We start from the raw sequence: 21,159 nt of genomic DNA, 5'->3' as shown, positions 1-21,159 counted from the left end.
TGGCAACAATATAAACTTCTTTATTATTGTTATGTATAAGTGAAACAAGCTACCCGGAGGTTCCTCGACCATCTCCTAAAATGATTACAGTAGTCACTTCAATCGATTTCTGATCGGAATTATTATAGAATATTAAATTTGCGCTTACTTGGAACTGGAACTTTACGTCAACCACTCAAACGTAATTAAAATTTCTGCTTAACTGCTGTTACATCTCCTCAGAGACTCGTTATGGAAATTACTTGAGCTAAGTAAGTTTTCTTCATATGGGGGTTGGTTGGAAATTTTCACATACCTCAAATCGTTCTCACATTTTTATAAAAGTTTTGCTCGAGCAAAGGTGAATAATTATAAGAACGACGAAGAGTGTTCTAAACTTAAATACAAGTGAAGGCAAACTTCCCGAACTCACTGTTCAAGACCAAATTCCCTAAAAATAGCAACAGCCGAACAACATCAACTTACCTCGCTGACATAGTACGATTCATCCTCGCACATCTCATCCTCGCATAAATTCTCTTCACTGGTAAATACTTCCTGGTCGTCATCCTCGATGTCTTCCCTCTCACAGCCCAAATCCCTTCTCGCCTTCGAGCGCCCATTATGTTGAGAATGATGTTGGTGCTGGTGATGGTGTTGTTGGTCGTTGTGGTAATGACGGTGGTCCTCGTTACATTCGCAAGGTGACGATAAATCACCGCTTGATATACCACTTGAAAGACTCGCGGAATCCCATCTACGAAAGGCGGTGTTTCCATATGATGTATCTATGGTGAGATAACGTAAACTTCTGCGCTTTCCGGTAGTGCTACTATCTAAAGTGTTGGATTTTACGGCTGTACCTGCAGATTGTTTTTGCAGGCTATGTTCCTCGAAAAATCTTCTCACGTTTCGAACGGTGTCGGGATTCGGGAGTTCCTCCTCGAGCAGTTCCCGGTTCACTCGAACTGGTTGGTAAAAGAAATGACGCTTTGCTGGAGATTTCGTGTCGGTCCCTGAACCCCCCGTTATTTTGCAGTTAAGGGGCTCCAACTTCGCCGCTGTTTCGACTGGCTTTTCGATTTTCGTACGAACTGGTTCAATGATGACAATGTTATTTTTCGACAGAAGCTCTTGGAAACTGTAATCTTGGAGATATTGAATGAGACCATCAAACTGAGCTTCTTTCTTTGATCTATTGAGAAGGTCCTTTTGAAATTGATCGGGTTTCATCACTTTGTAGCGAACGTGATCAAAATCGGCCTCGTCGAGTCGACCAGCTTTAACTATGGTAGCTTGCTTTTCACCGTCAAGTTCAATTATCTCCACGGTTGGGCTAAAACTCTGGAAGTCACTGTTTAAGACATTCTTAAATTCTGATTTCAAACCGCCTGGTGCATTAGTGGCTGCAATAATAGATTCGCATTTACTGCTATCAACTTCGTCTGCAGAAATTTGGTCGTTATTGCCTTTTGAGCTGTTTACATTTGAGGTTTCCTCGGCTTGAATTTCACTATCATTCTGAGCGATTTTCGACCAATAACACTTCACTGAATCAACTTTTTCTAGAAATTCCTTCGCGACATTATGACTGCTGTCTCGTCCATTTTTACAGTCGACGTGTCGCTTTGAATCAATTACATGAAGTATTTGAGGACGTGACATCTTTACAGTTGTGAAATTTCTCACGACCGAGTTTTCTTCATTAGACCTGAACGGACGGTCTGCTTTGAATTTATTTCCAAATGAAGTCCTCACTGTAGGCGAAAGGCTGTCGCAGATTATAGGAGGTGGAGGAGGAAAGTAAATCTCAGCCTTTCTTTCTTTGTGACACTCCTTTTTAAGGATGCTTTTCATTGGCCAACAGGTAGGTGCCACGGAATTCGTGCCCCCGTTTTCAAACTTTTCTTTAGTTGGTTCTATATGCGCTGCTTGTTCGACGTAAAATTGATGAGGGTTAATTGAGTCCTTTAACTCGTCACTGTCGTCATTATTATCTGGGTCGTTGTTAGTCTCATTGAAATTCCATTCGCACAAGTTATTGTTGTTATCTGGCTGCTCTAAAGCTTTACTTGCAGAGGACTCGATGGAATCCTCTTCGATAATATTATTCTTACTGTCGGTAACAATTATCCGTATCTGGCCGGGAAAATTCTGAGTGGTGTGATTTAGAAGAAAATCTACTTCTGGCGATGAACTCTCAGAGATATTCTCTTGACTGATATCCTCTTGGGAGGTGATTTCCTCAGGTGACAGCTCATCTAATCCGTCATCCTCTCTTACGAAAGTTTCGTGGATAATTTCAATTTCACTTTGTTGGTTTTCTCGTTCCACTAATGAATTTTGTTCGTGATTGGCATCATCAGAGACAAGTGGGTCATGAACAGTTATCAAGGATATGTTTGCGCTGGCTAATGAATCTATTTCACTGAACTGCCGCTGACGAACTCTTTTTGTTTTCCGGGTGCTAAGGCTGTTCGAACATTCACTGCTGTATTCCTTTCGAGAATGTTCGTATGAAGAACGTAGTTTATCGTCAATTCTTTCGGATACTTTTAGGCTTCTACCTATGTTTATATCTGGAAGGCTACAGTAATGGTTGTCTATGTGACTGGGCCGGTATGAGTCAATCACATGAATGTCGTTAGTTTTTAATATTTGCGAAGTAGAGATAGAAGTAAGACGCTCCAAAGCTCCTCTTTTGGTAGTTACTGCTAAAATCTTTGGTTTGGTTGATGCGGTTGATGTCTTGTTAACACGCGTATATAATCGATCAGCGCTATCGCAGTGCTCGATTGTAACCTGCGTGAAGGAATCTGACTCTGGGCTGCTCCCTACTGCGGCTGGTATCGCGTTTCTCAATAACGTTTCTCCAGAACTATCTTCCGATGAAAGGTAAATAGAATCATATGAGATGACCAAATTATTTTGGTCAATTTGACTTTGGTTTGGAGTTAATGTTCTTTCAGTATAAGTAAAATTCTCGCTTTGGAAATGTGTCTGAAACTCGCCTCCTCCTTCAATAGTTGAAGAGTCCGAGCGGTCGGAATTCGAAGTGGTCGTCTCAGGTAAAACACTACTTTCCTGATGTACTTCTAATTCTAAAACTTCAAACTGACGGTCGCCCGGTGCCTTTCCTGGCTTCTGGTTTACATCCGCAAATTCACTTGATTGATGTTGAGAATTCTTGAAATAATCAGAGTTAATACTGTCCAAGTCACTTTTTTCGTTTTGCCACGATGACCGGAAAACCTTTACTGAATCCAGACGCTTCAAATTCGTATAATAGTCGTCGGTATCACGTGTTTCGGACGTTTGTGTCTCACCCCCACTTCCGCCGCTACTTCCCTCCTCTGTCTTGTTGTGTTTATTCTGATGATATCTACGAAGAAAAGAGGAAATCGGTGTGAAAAGGTAATGGTGCAAGTGAAGTTAGCTGGAACGTAATAATTTTGTAAATCTAAAAAATTAATTAAATAATTCAAAATGCCATACTAGATGATGAGATCATTGGCACTTAAGGGATGGTGTTCTAGATTCCTATGAAATTTAATGCCATTGCCCATCCATGACCAAAATAACATGCATGGGTCGGGTTAGCTGTTCTGGGTTTTCTAATTGATGTGGAAAACCCAAATTTAAAGTTTGAAGGAAGACTCAAGATGTAGGTATACTCGCTTTTATTCTTTGGCGATATTCCAATAATTTTACATTTATATTTTCACACTTTCCATGCAGACCTTCCCTTAGCCTCAAGATAATATTTAATATTCGTAGTTGAATGTTTTCTTACTTGCAAAATCGCTTTTCTTAGTGGAAAGAACATAAAATGTGATGCGATTCTATTCTACGGTGGCCTTCGAGATACAATAGTGTAATTATTATAATTTGACTCCCCGATTCGATAGGCTGGGCAGAGCTTTGCGGTAGTTGATGCCGCTTTAATAAACTATGTAGTGGCATGCGTTGGGTGAACTTCTGTATGAACCAGCGGGTCATTTTGCGTAACGGTTGCTTATTTTTTTGCAGTAAAGTTATTTTCACTTTCATGTATATATATTTCCAAAGTCATGATGACTTCTAGAACCATTACTTTAGTTCCTCATTTTTTTGCAGGAAAAAAGAACGAAGGTAAGATGGTCGACCATTGCGATGAAGTCCTATCATTAGATCGGTTACGATTTAACATTTAACGTATGTATAGTATATGTATATGTGTTTGACATATTTTGTGGAAATAGTACTCTAAATTGTCCAATGAAACACATAATTCTAATTTTTGTTATTGCCAAGAATAATAATGTCAATTGAATGAAGTAGAAGCGGATAATCAACAGGAATAATTTTATTCTGTAGTATGTAAGGTCCCCATATTTGTTCTGGTCTAAGACCCTTCAATACAGCCAAAGTTCAAAATAATCACATTGGCTTTTGACTCCATTCTGTATTCATCTAACGTAGCTTTATACTTTAAAATGACATTTTGTGATAATACATACATCACCTACTCATCTCTAACACCTGCGCTGTGCACTGGGTTAAATTGGTCTACCATAACCGGAAGAGTAAATTTGGTAGTGTTGTGGGTATACCGAAGCCATTTCGTGTCCGTCGGCGTTTAGGGAGGAAGTGCTCTCCCCACCCTCTACGATATAGAAACTTTCAAACGAAGACTTTCGAGGTCTAGTGGCCTACACTCTGTTCTATGCAGTTGGTGTTTTCATAATGTTTCACAACGAAGCTTATCTAGAGCACCTTGTTTAAAGCATAAAACAGAATAAATAAATATGGAAGTGACTGAAACCTGCCGGTAAATCAGCGATGTGGAATTGCTTCATTGTGTCATTGGCACATTAAAGAACATCTTAAATTCAAATCTGCGGGGTTGAACGTCAGCCTCTTAATTTCGCTGCTCTGAGTTCCAATGCCAGTCCTCATGCCTGTGTTTGTTTTTTTATTTCTCTCGCTGCTGTGAGTTTATCACTTGCACAATCTTAAGTGTGATGATAATGAAACTATAACAGTCTGATTGCGTGAATGCCTTATATTCGACTAGAGCGCGCAGGAACCACCACAACTCCACTCGGACAAGCCGAGCTACCGAATGGGACGAGGTTAGAAGAAAGATAATAATATTTCTAAAAAAATGGTTGTTTTTTTTGGAAGAAAAAAAAATGTTTTAAAACAAGTTGTGCGGTAAACTGCCTTATGCTCAATATATCTACCAAAGCCAAATAAATAGACTCGTGGAAAACGCTAAAGTTACGAGCAATCTATCTTAGTTAGATAGTGATTATCCGGCCCTGTTTCCTGTATTTGTTCGGTTTTTTCTTCGGCGAATGAGGTGGTAGATTATCGAAAAAGGCGTATGAGCATTATCAAAAAACTATTTGCCCTTCTTAAACGTTTCTAGTAATCCCATGTTTACCTTCACTACTCTTTTTAATGGTAGTCGAAGAAAACTCATTTAAAAGATAAAGTTGAAAGGCAACCTTTCAGCTAATAATGTCCTTTGATCGTTTCCGGATAGCTCAGCGGTCAGAGCGCTAGGCTTGTCATACGGCATGTCGACAGGGTACTGGAATCCTGTAGTATACCGTTATGGCCTTGAATGAGGTACTCTAACACCCTTCAAGGGCCAAACCTAATTGGACCATCGTCCTTGAACCTTTGCTCAAAGCATAGATTTATTATAAATAAACTGGTCTACAGACTATATTTGGCACATTAAAGTTTTTTGAAATTGTTGTGTTGCAGCGAAATGTTATTCAAACAGTGTTCGAAAAGACCGAATAACAATTTGCTTGGAAACCTTGAGCTTGTTCGATTAATATTTACTACCATTAGTGGGCATTCAGATGTTTCTTTTATAAAATTACAGTTATATATCGAACAATTTGATTCCTTTCTGATGTTGGTGGTGGAATTCAAGTTCCTCACTATTACCTTGATATATTTTACATACATATAATATGTTAGACCTAAAGATCCCATAATTTATGATATTGTAGACGTTATGTGAGGGTTTTTTTTAATGTGTGAGAAATTCAGGACTATAAAGAGAAAATTCAGGCCCGGGTTCAAAATTGTACGGAAAAGCTGTGAATCAGGCGAAAGTTATGGGGGCCTTTTATTATTCCTTTTTTCATTGAAATTTCTATTCTAGCTCCCCGAAACGGAAATTACCGCCTCTCCCCCTTCAATCCTCTCAGGTATGGAGAAATTCTCTAATTTATCCGCTGCATAGGTTTTCTCAGATGCAAGCCCAAATAGAAACGTAAACAATAACTAGAAAAGTCAGAAGAACCAAACTATACATCATTGGCATAACAACCAATTTGAACACCAGAAAATTAAATTCAGGCTGAATTTCTCATTGACGAGAATATCATATATATTGTTCTCGGAGCCGCAGTAATCATTGAACTGTGTGAACACAATAGAAAGACAGATCCTGAATTGTTGAAAAGGGGGTAGTTGAGGAACTATATTAGGTTGTCAAGAAAGTTCTTGCGTGTTTTTGTTATTTTGTTTTAAATGCTTTAAACGCTGCTTTAGCTTCAAGATCCTAGCCGAAGTCAATGTGAATGCAACTCTTCTGAACCTTCTGAATTGGACATAATCTATACGACATTTTCCGATCACATACATACGAAAGCTGGATAAATGAGTGCCACATGAATTGAGCGAAAATCAGAAAAATATTTCATTTTCCGCAACATCAACGATCTATTTCTTTGATCGTATTGTGACATGCAATCAAAATAGATCTTCTGCAAGAACCAGTGGATTAATTGAACCACTGTAAGCGAAAGTTCCATTTGAACGAGATCATGGTGCCTACTTTTGATTTGCGGTCAGATTCATCCATTAAACCTTCTCGATTTTGGACGAAACGATTATAGCGCAGAAGTACTCCCTTTTACATTAGGAGTATTTTGTAAACTGCAGTTATTATAGCTATTACAGCTATGCGATCATAGAAAAAATGAAACAAACTTTCTCGAAGTTACCGCCTCTTACCTTCATTGTTTTACTAGTAGCATTGAATATTGATGTTGTTTTTGATTTTCATATGACAGTGCCAACATGTGCTTTATTTTGTCCTCATGAATGTGTACCACCTGCCCGAATTGATTGAAGAGAGTTCATAATGCCGACATCGTCAGCATGTGCCAAAAAGAGAATAGTACTCCTGCTACTCATGTCAGCATTACAGCATTTCCTAGAGCCATTTTAAAAAATATCTTAGCCCCTTGGTGCTAGGTATGCTTTCCTAGGCTCTTAAAATCAATCAAAAGATTCCTCAACTGATTTCCACCACTGCTCTAGAGAGAAAATCTGATCTGCCGCTTGGAGTGAAGCTTATGAGCGGATATTGTTTTGGGCGTTTGGCGTGAAGAATATCACAACTTCGTCCTTCTATTTTTATTGACACTGGATAATGTTTAAGTCCCAGCGAATAGGTGGATAGTCCAGTGGACCGATCCCTGTCATATAAGTGCCCAACTTCATCATCATCATCAACAGCGCAACAACCGGTCTCCGGTCTAGGCCTGCCTTAATAAGGAACTCCAGACATCCCGGTAAAAGCTGTCTAGCGTCCTGACCTACACCATTGCTCCATCTCAGGCAGGGTCTGTCTCGTCTTCTTTTTCTACCATAAATATTGCCCTTATAGACTTTCCGGGCTGGATCATCCTCATTCGTATGGATTAAGTGATCCGCCCACCGTAACCTATTGAGCCGGATTTTATCCACAATCTGACGGTCGTGGTATCGCTCATAGATATCGTCGTTATCTAGGCTACGGAATTGTCCATTCTCATGTAGGGGGCCAAAAATTCTTCGGAGGATTCTTCTCTCGAACGCGTCTGTCTAGAGAGACGTTACCTACTGGGCTATTCGAAGCCTTAAGGCGAGTCCGTAATAGAAAAATCAATGATTCATATTTAAGAAGTGAAGTAATGTGTGCTATTTATGGAAAGAATGTCGTCAATGTTGGGTGGTGAAATGAAAGTTATATTTGAAAATGGTTGACAAATAGGATATCTATTCCGAAAAAACAACTGGAGGGCGAAAAAAATTCTGGAACAGGATAAGGCAAGGGTGCGGATAAATACCGGCTACTCATTGAAAAATTATTGAAAATTCCCGTGGTGCCTAAATGAACCAGTGAAGATACCATGCACTTCAGTTATATTAAATTTATTTTAGATTTGTTTTTTTAATATATAAGTAATACTACCTAATTCGCGGTAACGAGTACTCATTTGGGACACTTGATCTATGAATCGACCAGAAGACCGGCCGAAACAACGATGGCTTGATACACTAGATGGTGATTTCAGCCCAGCAGGTCCATTCACATCAGGCCTATGACTGATCAAAATTACTTATTTACTTTCCATCCATACTGGGAGTCGTACAGTCTACTAAAAGTACTGTTTCAAATTAAATCTTTTTAAATCTGACGTGCCGTACTTGTGCTAGCAATTTTCCGATAATACTCCGCGCATTCTGCCTAAAGTGAATGTGAAATCCTTTTTGATCGAAGGGGGGTGTTTTTATTTTCAAATGTTTCAGCTATTCGAGGCTTTATAAAAACTGAAGATGGGTAGGTGATGTATGTAATATCATAAAAGTGATACCACCTTAAAATGTAATATCGTTTTACCATTACCAAGCGCGATCCAAATATCACCAAACATTACATCATCGAAGGGATGATGATATTATTGTGATAAGTAATGATTTGTATTCGGTTGACTCAGGTGGTTAGAGCGCTGGGCTGTCGTAGCGGAAGGCTACTATCACTGGTGGCAGAGGGATTTGTTATCATGGCTAGATGTCAGATACCAGTCGCAGTGCTTTTTCGGCCCAAAAATCTATGGTTATAGTAATTTTTTTACAATCCAGTTCAGCAATATTGAGAAGTTTTAACAATAGAATTATGATGATTACGATGCTAGAAACATCAATTCGGTAGCGATTCTGGTCAAGAATCGAAAGCTGGTGATCGCTGTTCACTGGGTGTCGAATTTCACTTAACTTTTGCGCTGAGACAAGGTAATACGCACAGACCCCTAGAGAACGCCCTTTTCTATTCGGCACCATGCTCTTCTATTTTTTTCTCGTTTATGCCGTTGGTACCAATTTTCAAATTTTATCTTGGCGATACCGCGAAGTAAATTAATGCGGTTGAGGGAAATCTTCCCAAATGAGTTGTTAGTTTTCAAAACCACTAATGATGATGATCGTTATTGGATTGCTTGCTAGACAATCCTTGGACGTTGAATACCATTCGATGGATATTTCTAGGTCATTTATAGCTTTCTTCAGGCAAATTTCGAATTTCGTAATTTCTCCAATGTCGGGCGAGGCGTTAACATTTAGTTAAATGTTAGGAAAATAAACCAGCTATAACCGGACGTTCATTTGCAGTTCAAAACAAATTTTTCTTCGGGTTTTTATAATGTGACGCTCGATATTTAAATTTTTTAAAGGTTTTGTGTGAAACAAAGTCATATTAGCATCGATTCCGTGTCTGTCTGTCCGTCTGTCACACACACCCGATTTATTCAGAAACCGCTAAACCCACTGTCACGAAATTTGGTTGGAACGGTGGTCTATGAATCCCTTTACATAGAGAATCTCCCCTTGCTAGTGAAACCATTTTGTGTTGAGCTTAAGAGGGGTTCTCAATACATTCAGAAGGGGATATCACATTTCAGAATATGCGGGGTATCAAATAAAAGGGCTCAAATAGTACTTTTCGAAACTTGTTCGATATTTGATATCGCGTGAAGAATCAAAATATGACCGCCAAAAAGTGCAATTTGACCCAAAACCTCGGTAGTTCGGTAATAAACAATGTTTGTTCTTTTAGGGTGGGCATAATATCTACTATCTGTATCCGAATAGCTGAGTGGTTAGAGCACAAGGCTGTCGTATGGAAGCTGGCGGTTCGAATCCCAGTGGTAGCAGTGGGATTGGTATCATGATTTGACATCGGATACCAGTCGACAGCTCCTCTAACCACTGAGCTATCCAAAAATGAAAATACATAATCGTGGTTTGGACCAGAGCTACAGATGTGCAGAATAAAGTGTAAAAACTTCAACTCGATCGGTTTGAACGCTTTTTTCGGATTTTTTTGTCAAGATACAAATCCAAATTTATTAAGTATCTACTAACATTTTAAGCATGCATAACAACTGTTCCAGCCCAGTATCATAGTTCATTACTGAAGTACAGAGCAACTTATATACCCATCTAAAAAATTGTGTTTTTGGGTGCCACGCAAACTCAGTGCTCATCTTAACGAAGAAAAAAATGATAAACGGCATTTAACGTGTGAACTGTAAACTAGGATTATTAGAAAATAGTCAAAGTTAAATTTTTGATGCATTGTTAAACTTGTTTTTTGTAAATTTTGATGTTCTTTCACGGCTAAGGTATAAAAGAATGGTCCAATCAATCGCAATTATCCCAGTTTGGGGACCGTAGAAATATGTTCTGAATAAGTTGTGAAAATTGCAAAGAATTTCGTTGGATAAATTTTGGGCTATGGAGGCATCAGGCATTCCTCGGATCCGACTCATTGGATGAACTCCTGAAGAACTACACAATACGAGTATAGAATATTTTAATTATATTGATAAAATTTCTTTCCGCATCTGTAATGTAGAACGCTCAGCCTAGTAGTCGAATATATGTACATATCTATATTCCACTCAAAGGTTCCTTCAACAATGTTAAATTCTGGGCCAAAGTAACTCAACGGTGGTAATCAAATTTATTACACTGGTTTGTTTAAAATCTTATGGGAGTTGCACCAGTATGAAAATTGCTTTCCTTCTGCAGTTCCTTGTTTAACCGGATGTGTTGGATATGTTCAGGGAACAACGTGAACTTCCCTGTAAGACACCATTCAGTATGCAAATATGTATTTTGCGACAGAAAACTATGCAAGAAACGGCAGCAAAAGGACAGTTAAAATTCCTGGAATTATTCGCGATTATTCTGAAAAACAAAATGTGTTATTATGTTTGAGGCATTTTTCTGGGTTTGCAAGTGGAATTTATTTTGCTTATGAAAAATCAACTCCTTATGTTTTATCAAAAGCGTGCAGGAAATTATCGCCTTGCATATGGAAGGAGTGAGGGATGCCTTATTGCCAATAATCAACCAGAAAACAAAATTGGCGAATTTTGACTATTTAGGTTCGCGCACTCCGGAATGGGTTTTCAAGGGCGCAGGCATTGTTATGTGCTCACTTGCGTTTTTGCTGCCCAGTTCGGGAAGGTACATTGCATCCACAATACTTCATTTGACAACACCACAATCATAATCAATTTTTGATGGCATAGATCGTTAACTTAGCTGCCTTAGAATATGCTGCTCAAATTTTAAAGGGAAATTCGTATTCGTTTAGATTTTATGAGCCCAAAACCTAGCGACAATCTCAGGCTCGAACGCTCAGAAGGTCGCCTAAGTTCTTGCGTTACCTTGTAACGCTATGTAAATGGCGTCAGCCCTTTCTACGAGTGGAATTGCATTTGCTGCAACTGTATTTTGTTTGTAATTAAGAGTGAGAAATCCCTTCATATTCGAAAGCCGACCTTACAAACAATTTTTTTTCAATGACGTTTTTCCTAAAATGGCTTGTATCACATTCGCGGAGATTCTAACTTAAAAAGTAATTAATCAATCATTATGAAATTTGGAATTGCCATTCTTTGCGAAATTATGAAGAATATAAACCAACATTTGGGATGATATCTTATTTTTACTTTGAGGACTTTGAGGTTTTGTGTGGAACAAAACCTTATTAAAATCGATTCAATGTCTGTCAGGCAGACACGTCTGCTAGACCTAATTTACCTGAAAACGGCTGACCCAAGTGTCACAAAATTTGATGAGAATATGGTGGTTTATGAATCCCTTTGCATATAGCAAGTGGCGCCATTTTATGTTGACTTGAGGAGGGCTGCCCATACATGTGACACGGGGGTGTAAATTTTTTTTCCACCCAATGTAATCATATGGGGAATCAGCTCGATTAACACGTTTCGAAACTGATTTTATTTTTGATATTGGATGAAACGTAGGGGAGTAAAGACTCAAAATGTGTGCCCCAAAAGTGAAGCAGCCCTCTCAGAACCAATCCAATCGAAAAATCTGAATAAATTCACCTGAATAAATTTACCTGAAGGGGGTTCCCTTAAGTCCAACATACAAATACAAAATGCATTGGTATAAATTATCATATAAGGCATACCCTTGCGAAGCTTGAAGGAAATCCAACTATTATTAACAAAGTTATAGAGTCAAAGTTTATTGCACTCTAAGACGCGTATGATGCTGTCATCACCATAAAATCTTATATGAACGGAGGGGTGGGGGTCCATGGTTATACTTTAGTTTTCCGTTTTTAGTTTTTTTTAATTATTTGTATATCAGTATGAGTTACTGGAGACATATGTGTGCATAGTTCGAAGGCTCTAGTTACGATCTTCAGCCGATTAATGACGCGTAACTTTATTTCCAAAAATTTGTCAAAAGTTGTTCCAACTATGGCTGATATAGGGTTCAAATTTTATTGAGTTCCAATTAAGGGGGTCATTCCGTGTAAAGGCCGTTATTCTTTGGCTTTTTTTTAGAATTTTTTTGTGAAGAACTGGATAAAGTTACAAATGCGAATTTTTCACCATAGATTTAGTAATATCTTGAGCGTGCACAGTAATTTTTCCAACTCGATCGCATAGTAAGTTATTGAAATACAGAGAAATTGATACATCCATCTCCAAAAAAATGTGTTTTTTTTGCTACCACGCTATAGGGCGCTATTTTCCATCTTACAGAAAAAAGTAAATGCCATTTTAACCATAACCATTTAACTACAGTCCGAAAACTAGGCTATGGTGGCTGTCTATTTTAAACATGCAGTTTCGAGAAAAACGCATTTAAAAAGTAGAATGCGATTTTTAGCCATAAACATCAACGGCGCAACAACTGGTTTTGCGCCGAGGTCCACCAATTCGATATCCCTAAAAGCTATCTGGCGTCCTGACCTACGCAGTTCGCAATTCTTCTTACTAAGAACCCAAGTCTCCGAGGAATACATCAGGACTGGCAAGATCATTGTCTTGTACAATAAGAGCTTTGACCCTATGGTGAGACGTTTCGAGCGGAAGAGTTTTTGTAAGCTGAAATAGGCTCTGTTGGCTGCCAACAACCGTGCGTGGATTTCATCATCGTAGCTGTTATCGGTTGTGATCTTCGACCCTAGATAGAAGAAATTATCAACGCCCTCAAAGTTGTAGTCTCCTACCTTTATTCTTCCCGTTTGACCAGTGCGGTTTGATGTTGTTGGTTGGTTGGTTCTGGTCTTACCTTCATTGATGTGCAGCCCAAGATCTGGATGGAGCATAGGCCAGTAGTTGGGTGGACTTACCTCTTGCATTTACCTCAGCATCGCGGATCACTTTCTCGGGGGCCAGGTTAAAGAGAACCCATGATGGGGCATCCTCTTGTCATAGACCGTTGTTGATGTCAAATGGTCTTGAGAGTAATCCTACTGCTTTTATCTGGCCCCGCACATTGGTCAAGGTCGGTCTAGGCAGTCTTATCAATTTCATCGGGATACCGAATTCTCTCATGGCCGTGTACTGTTTTACCCTGGCTATGCTATCAAAGTCGATGAAGAGATCGCGCAACTGATGTCCATATTCCAACCGTTTTTCCATCGCTTGCCGCACAGAGAAAATCTGATCTTTTGCTGATTTGCCTGGAGTGAAGCCTTAATAATGTTCTGGGCGTATGGGGCTATCCGGCCTAGGAAGATAGGGAATATATTCGCGCGCACACAAAACTAAAATTTTAACCGCAAAACCACAATTTGTTCACTGTTGGGAAGCATAACTAAAATTCCCTTGAACTGATCCGACTGACATTTTTACACAACATTCTACACATCAGTAGTTCTGGTGCGAATCAAGATTTATTTTCCTTAATGATTTCTTACTTTTGCTGGGGAATTTCAAGACCCGATTTTTGAAGGTTTGGCTTTACAACTTCCCTATTTTAATGATTGGTAAGATAAAATTATATTCTTGGTTGGGACGATAGAGACAAATATGCAGAATAAGAAAGCGTCACCTGCCGCCCAGAGGAATCCACTTTGACCGCAAAAAAATACAAACGGTTATCAAATTCGTTAATTAATAAGTTTGCATCATAGTTCAATGCCCAATAATATATAAAAAGATTGAAAAATCACATCTTTTTTATTGCCAAAAACAAAGTTAAAAAAGGTGGTGAAATATCAGGCGTCACATAAGAAAACTATCGTAAATCCATCGCATCTAAAATAGCTGGTTGACTTGGTTGCCTGTCGATTTAGTTGCACTGGGTTTGAATTTCAGGTAGTCCCAAATATTACTTTCTGCTATCCCACTGCTCTAAAATTATCACTTATACCGCACTAAATATGTTAATAATGTAACTGAGGCACAATCTCATCGAAAATCAAATAGGGAAAAATAATCATAATACGAAAACAAGATTATATTACATAAGGCGAACATATAATACATAAGACATACGTTTTCCGGGAAAAATCAAGTTTGATTTTCGGGACTTCGAAGTTATAAAGTAGCAAATATTCTCCAGAAGAAAATTTTTATTCAACTTGGCACTGAACATGATAAACAGGACCAAAGGGAAGCAAACCAGAAAAATCTATATAGTACGTGCTTGAAGCAAAATTTCTAGCCCATTTTGTATACCTCCACAATCTTTGGCTAAATTTGTATAGCCTCCTAAGGCAATTTCCATTAAAAATAAAACTTTCACGTAGGAACTTCTTGAATAGACTCTTGGCCCTTTCGAAACATGTACGTAAGTATGTAAGTAGTTCTACGAAATTTCATTCGGAAATTTTAGAGTGGAAAAGTGAATTGGCTGCCATATAAAATAGTTTCCAAAGGAAAAGTTGAGAAGTATCAAGTGAGGGGTGCTTGCTGTTTTAGGCATAATATTATATGTGCTGCGTATGTGTGAAGCAGATTAGATTTGAATTGTGTGTGCAGCCATGCTAAACATTTGATCCTTTTGACTGAATTTTGAATTATAAATGCAAACATTATATACGCTTCTTAGAAGAGCTCCTTTCTATCCTACTTTTGGATGCACTTTTTATTAAGAAATAATACTACTTAGCTCCCAATGAAATAAAATAGAGTGTTTGCCAATTACTAATAAAATATTTCTAATTACAGTATGATTGTGTAGCCTTATTTCGAAGGAATTTTTGAAAAAAATTCCGTGCCTACTAGTTCTGCTACACCAGCCAATTTTTTTGCTTTTCAGTTTTCCATTGAAATCGAATGGAATCAGGAAAAATTTTCTGCAGTTTTTCAGCAGATGTTCGCTAGTTTTCTCCATTTAAAATTAATTCATTTAAACCAACTCTGCTTCATGACTACCGGCAGAAAAACAGAATCAGCCAATTTTACGAGTCTCCTATCGAAAACAGATACCGAAGTGAACGTAAAATACCTGGGCTATGTATACATCAGAACTTCCCAAGAGAGCTCTGGCAATTTCATAAAAGAGGAACCTCTTTCACTGATTAGATCAGGCAGTTTCTTTGAATTGTTTTATTTGCTCACTATGGAAGCGAGAATTACACGTCTAGCAAAAAGGAAGTACTTCATGTTGGAAAATCCTCACCAAGTCCCATCACAAACAATATATCATTCTTTTTCACGGTTAAACGGGAGTTTATGAATCCACACGAGGATTTTCATCTCATATCTAAGATGCACTAAAAATGGAAGAGTTTTAAATATTGAACAGGGATGGCACGAAGACGTCTGTTTTAAGGCGGTCAATTTTACGAAGTATGTTATATCTTATTAAATGTTGATCCATGTGCTAATGATTCCAAACGAAAAAGCTTCCAAAAATATCGCAATTTTTATAGGCGGAATGATTACTGGTGACAAGACGTAGTACTACGAGTACGACACGAGAACAAAGCTTCAGAGCCTCGACCGGCACACCGACCGATCTATAGAGCTGAAAAAAGTTAACGTCAGCAGGTCATGCGTTGAAGGCATGCTCATTGTCCTTGTTAATGCGAAGAAGGTGACTCGCAGGAGTTTCTATCTGACGGAAAGGCTGTAACCAGTTAGGTTTATTCGGGAGTCCTTTGTCCATTGCAGGATCGAGTCTACCGACCCAGTCTGGTGACAGCCGACCATTGAATTTTCCATCACGATAACACGTTGAGTTACACGTTGCTCGTCGCCCGCGAGGTTTTGGCCAGAAACAAGATTTCAACGTAACCATTCCCTCCTTGCAGCCCTGGCACGACTCTCTCCGCTTTTTCTTGATCTTATGGATGAAAAGGGCCATGAACGAGGCAGAAATTCAGGCTAAAATGTGGAAATATACTATTATTAACTTTATTTGTGTAGATATTGGAACCGGATGTATTTTGAGGCCTAAATTTCGTATAGATGCACCACTGTGATTTTTTTTAGACTTTTCGGTTGGATAGGTTCTGAGAACGAGACCTGTTACACTTTTTGATGTTAATATTTTGAGCCCTCGCTCCCCTATGTTCCACCCGATATCAAATATGGTACCGGTTTTGAAAAGTACTAATTCAGGCCTTTCGTGATTACCCACATGACAACATTCTGTGAAAAAAAACGTTGAACCCTCCATTGACATGTATGGGGAGCCCCCCTTAAACTTAACACAAAATGGCACCCCTTAATGAATATAAAGAGAACACCAGATCACATACATACATCGTGACAATCGGTCCAGCCATTTCCGAATAAATCGAGTGTGACAGACAGACAGATAGACAGACAGACACCGAACTGATACTAATAAGGTTTTGTTTCACACGAAACCTTGAAAAGTGAATACAGTAAGGCGTAATTCATTTCGAGGTTGTTTTTATTCAGCGAAAAATCTTAATACTTCATGGGATTAGTTTACGCGAGGCGCTCGAAAGTAACAGGGAAAGGGCTAATATGGAAATGGAAGTGGAATTTGCGGAATTTATCCAATTAACTCGGAGTAGCCTTAAATTCAATCACATTTTGTGATGATACGAAGGAGACGCGGTAAATAGTTAGACACATGGAAAGCAACAAATTCAAATTTAAGGTGACATCCAACAGCAGAAATGGCCAGCAGGCCAGGGGAAAATCACCAAAACGGAAGCTGCATCGAAGTCCAGTGTGAGCTCATCCAAGAAATGGCACTTGTGAATGTGTGCTGCGGAAATAAAGGACTTTCAGTAAATTCAGGCAAAAAATTGGATTACTGATGAACATCCGGAAACGAGTACTTCTCAGGGCAGCACCTTAGACACTAATATAACCTTGTAACGGAGCCCCGAAGCAGGAGACTAATTGTTCGAACTCACCCCACGATCGCCACTGCTGAAATTTTATTCTTCACGGAAGATGACTCTGGCAGATGTTCGGTGTATTCAAATATTTCAAGAATAATAATAATAAGAATGTATAAAGTAGAAATGAAAATTTCACTCCATAACGACTCAGTGTTGGCCTGAAATCGATAGAAAAGCGGTGTTGGTCAAAAGACGTACCTTAGAACCTTTATCCCACAAGATGGAGGATACACAGACAAACGGTACGAAAGAAAGATGTTCCAGAGGGTACTTCTTTTAACTGATATAAGCTTAGGTAAAAAATTTTGAGTTGCGTTCAAAGATTTGTTGTTAAGTCGAAATCAAATGTGGACCTTGCCTTGACATGGTTTTTAGCACCTGCATATTTTCACATAACATTGAACGACTAAGCAATATCAAGAGGGTAGAATTTGATTGTGAAGAGGTCAAGAGCATTTTTGCAAAGAACGGAATTACCCAAAGCCTGACAACGTTAAACACACCTAAACAGATAAGCAACCTGATGCGAACAGTTTGTCAGATACAAAGAAAGCTATAAGCAGCCACCTAGAAGAATCCTATAAGGTCGATCTGTGCAGAAACTCAAATAGAAGATTATGCTTCGACGCTGAAAAAGTTCGCGAATCGAATAACGGACGATCCTGAGAAATTGAAATATACCTTGGGACCAAGTATTCAATGGGGGGAAGAAAGTCATGCCTCATTTCAGGAAAATGCTAAAAAGATTTTTTTTTTCAAAACATGCTTCATTGATATGTATGTATTTATATGGCATGTATGTGTAAATGAAGCATTGGGGTAGTGCCTAATTCAGATCGATATGTATGCTTTTGTGCACGCAGTAAATCAGAAATATGTGTACAATTAATTTATATACGTGTATATATACTCATAGTTTTCGGTAATAGGCAATGTTTGTTTGCTTAGGATGACGTTTGTAATATGTACGTATTTCTTCTAGTTTGACAAAAATATGAATTAATATTTTGGATTTTTAGCCATATACGAATGGAAAAATATGCGTAGAAATTTTCTCACATGAGATGAACACAAAATCTTTATACTTGAAGCGCCAGCTTCCGGTATTCGACTTGTTTCAATCGGGGAAACAAAAAAAGTCACATGGAGCCAAGTCCGGGCTGTAAAGGCGCTGCGGCACCACGGAGGTCTTGTTCTGAGTCAGGAAGTTGGTAATGACGAAGGCCGTGTGGCTAGGCATAGTCGTGGTGGAGCGTTTTTTATGTCAGGCCTGACGCATGCGACCCGCCGTTTCAGTCTCTTGAGCACCTCCAGGTAAAAGGTTGCGTTGACAGTTTACCCTTGCGGTAAAAACCCAAAATGGCGATTCCTCTGACGTCGAAGAAGACAATCAGCATTGTTTTGATGCGAAACTTGTTCATGCCTGCTTTTTTGTCCATCCTTGAAAGCCTTATGCCACCTTCCGCATTAGAATCTCGAAATGCATCCCTCCTTAAAGACCTCTTAAACCATTTGATAAGTTTCCATTTCATTCAAAACAAAACTTGAAGTGAGAGCTCCATTAAACAGTGACACAATCGAAAAACAGACTTCGCGCAAAGACACATCCTAACGCTCCTACTGCTAAGAGCCAAGACGCATTTGAAAGGGCAGAACCCCCTCAACAATCTCCGTTCGGTATGATCGCGCTTCGATGTATAGTTGCGTCATGATATAACATAATGCACATAGTATACACTAATTGTATACATACATATATGTATCTATATACACAAGAGTTAATCGTCCAAAACATATTAGAATGGGAGAGATTATGGAACGGTCGACGCCCTCCCTCCAGTAGCGGCACGGGCTTCGAAGTCTATAATTTCAAAATCATTTAGATTTTCGATTTGAAATTTTGAGGTTTTTTTGATTTACAGGTTTTCCGATGAAAAAAAATGTTTCAACCGATAACAAGTATTTCCCCCTTAAGTTAAGTTTCAAAAGAGCAACAACAGAACTTGCCGAATTAGGTGAAAATCTTTGAATTTCGTTATTTCTGGGAAGGGTTTCTCTGGCTTTTTACAGGTGCGCAATAAGCAAGGTAATGAAATAATGTTTTGCATTACTTTCATTCATTAATTTATTATCTTATAATATTAACCAATTTTTTTAGTTGACGAAAGATTTAAGCTTCAAATTGGAACCTTACCTTTCTTTATTGAAGCTGCGATTCACTAATTTCGCCCTCGGAATAAGTTGGGAACGCCTCGAGTTTCTAGCGGAGTTAATTTGCAGATCGTTATACGTTTCCTCTCTAATAACAGCTAAACTCCGTGTCCTTCGCAGGCTACATACGTCATTGCCAGATCCCTCTCTCAGATAACGGTAACTATCGTCGCCCTCGTTGTTGTTTTCTACGAAATGATTGACTGAATATTAAAATACTACGAACTATGTTTTGAGGAGTTAGTATAGATTTCGTTTGAGTGGGATCATAGAGGGTCTTTAAGAATCTTGGAATTAAGGAAATATGAATGTTTCTAAAAATTTAGGGTAATTTAAAAACTCTCACCGTAACTTTCGTAGTAGTTTTCCTCGTACTGCTGTGTTTTCTCTCCCTGAATGTGAGTGTAGTAGTCTTCGAGATTCAAATGCTTTTGGTTGTTATTGCAGTCCGAGAATCTTTTGTTATTTTTTAGATGCGGATAGAGATGTTCCGGTGCAGTTGTAGCCAAATCCAAATGATTGGCTACGTTCTGCCGCCTCCTGGATCCTGGCACTGGGAGCCCGGGTGGTGTTGATGAGAGCTGGTTGATTCGAACTCTATCCACGTGATTGTAGCTGTATTCCACTGCTCTGAAAGTAATAAAAGGATTTAATTATGAAGGTGTACCGACGGAAAATTATCTAAATAAGTAAAAGTCTACGTAGAACTCTCATTCTAATTCTCAGAAATTGAACGTTGGACATGTGTACTCTCCACATGTTATCGGTTATTCAATTGAATTCAGTAACTTTGATGGTAATTTTTGTGCTAAATTTAAAATCTCATCACGACACTTACGAAATCCGATAAATTTCGTAATATGTTTACAAGAAGAACAGAAATCCATAAAAATCTGATTTTAACAACACTTCCGAATATCATTACGGTTTTGCGATTGCACAATGTACGAGCGAAAGTGTTTCGTGCAAAGATTGAAAGTAGAAGAATTACATGAGAAGAAACACTGAAAATTGATTTATATAACAAAAGTCATAATTCCGAACAAATATTCGAACGATAATCAATTTGACTTGATAAATTTTAAATTACTTTTTTAAAAAAAGTAACTAGGATCATTTATTCATTTGACGAAACCATACATATTTTTATTGTATAGTGGGGTGGTTGTTAGGTTTACACCGGGGGAGTTCAATGATAGGATTTTACCCTAACATCCTACAGCCAATTTAGAAAGAAGAATAGACGACTTACGTTGACTTCTTTAATTGGGATAATTATGAACCAGGCCCTATGCTTTGTGTGTTCAGTGTCAGCTCTGGAAAAGTATCCAACACATATGGGAAAATAAATCGAATTAAGCATTCTGAATTACTTACGATCCATCAAAGAAACAGTACTGTAGCACGCAAAGTACTCAAGAAATGTTAACGATATGGAATCCAGCAATACGACCACTATACACTCCCCAGGCCACATGGACAAATGCCTTCATACGTTACCGAATAGCGTGACACGAGATTGCTAT

The 21,159-nt window shown here is 38.6% G+C and overlaps 2 protein-coding genes across 9 annotated transcripts in view; one reads left to right on the top strand and one right to left on the bottom strand.

Moving 5' to 3' along the window:
- Positions 1-21,159, top strand: part of LOC119649858 (calcium uniporter protein, mitochondrial) — a 629,226-nt gene that overhangs the window by 332,742 nt on the left and 275,325 nt on the right. For 2 of the 5 annotated variants that reach the window (XM_038052221.1, XM_038052224.1), the window contains exon 3: positions 4,096-4,110. The exons of the other annotated variants lie outside the window; for them this stretch is intronic. In XM_038052221.1, the coding sequence (XP_037908149.1) occupies positions 4,096-4,110 (15 nt within the window). The remainder of the gene's footprint in view (positions 1-4,095; positions 4,111-21,159) is intronic. 5 annotated transcript variants of the gene reach the window in all.
- The window catches only part of LOC119649857 (protein javelin), a 65,068-nt gene that overhangs the window by 9,022 nt on the left and 34,887 nt on the right, over positions 1-21,159 (bottom strand). For 3 of the 4 annotated variants that reach the window (XM_038052219.1, XM_038052218.1, XM_038052216.1), the window contains exons 3-5: positions 19,980-20,263; positions 19,617-19,821; positions 466-3,361 (exon numbers count right to left, since the gene is read on the bottom strand). In XM_038052219.1, the coding sequence (XP_037908147.1) occupies positions 466-3,361; positions 19,617-19,821; positions 19,980-20,263 (3,385 nt within the window). The remainder of the gene's footprint in view (positions 1-465; positions 3,362-19,616; positions 19,822-19,979; positions 20,264-21,159) is intronic. The other variant, XM_038052220.1, reaches the window with a different exon arrangement.

Source organism: Hermetia illucens, chromosome 2, assembly GCF_905115235.1.
Source record: "Hermetia illucens chromosome 2, iHerIll2.2.curated.20191125, whole genome shotgun sequence".
Lineage (NCBI taxonomy): Eukaryota > Metazoa > Arthropoda > Insecta > Diptera > Stratiomyidae > Hermetia > Hermetia illucens.
Note: the sequence above shows the minus strand (reverse complement) of the source record. Positions and strands in the feature narration are given on the sequence as shown.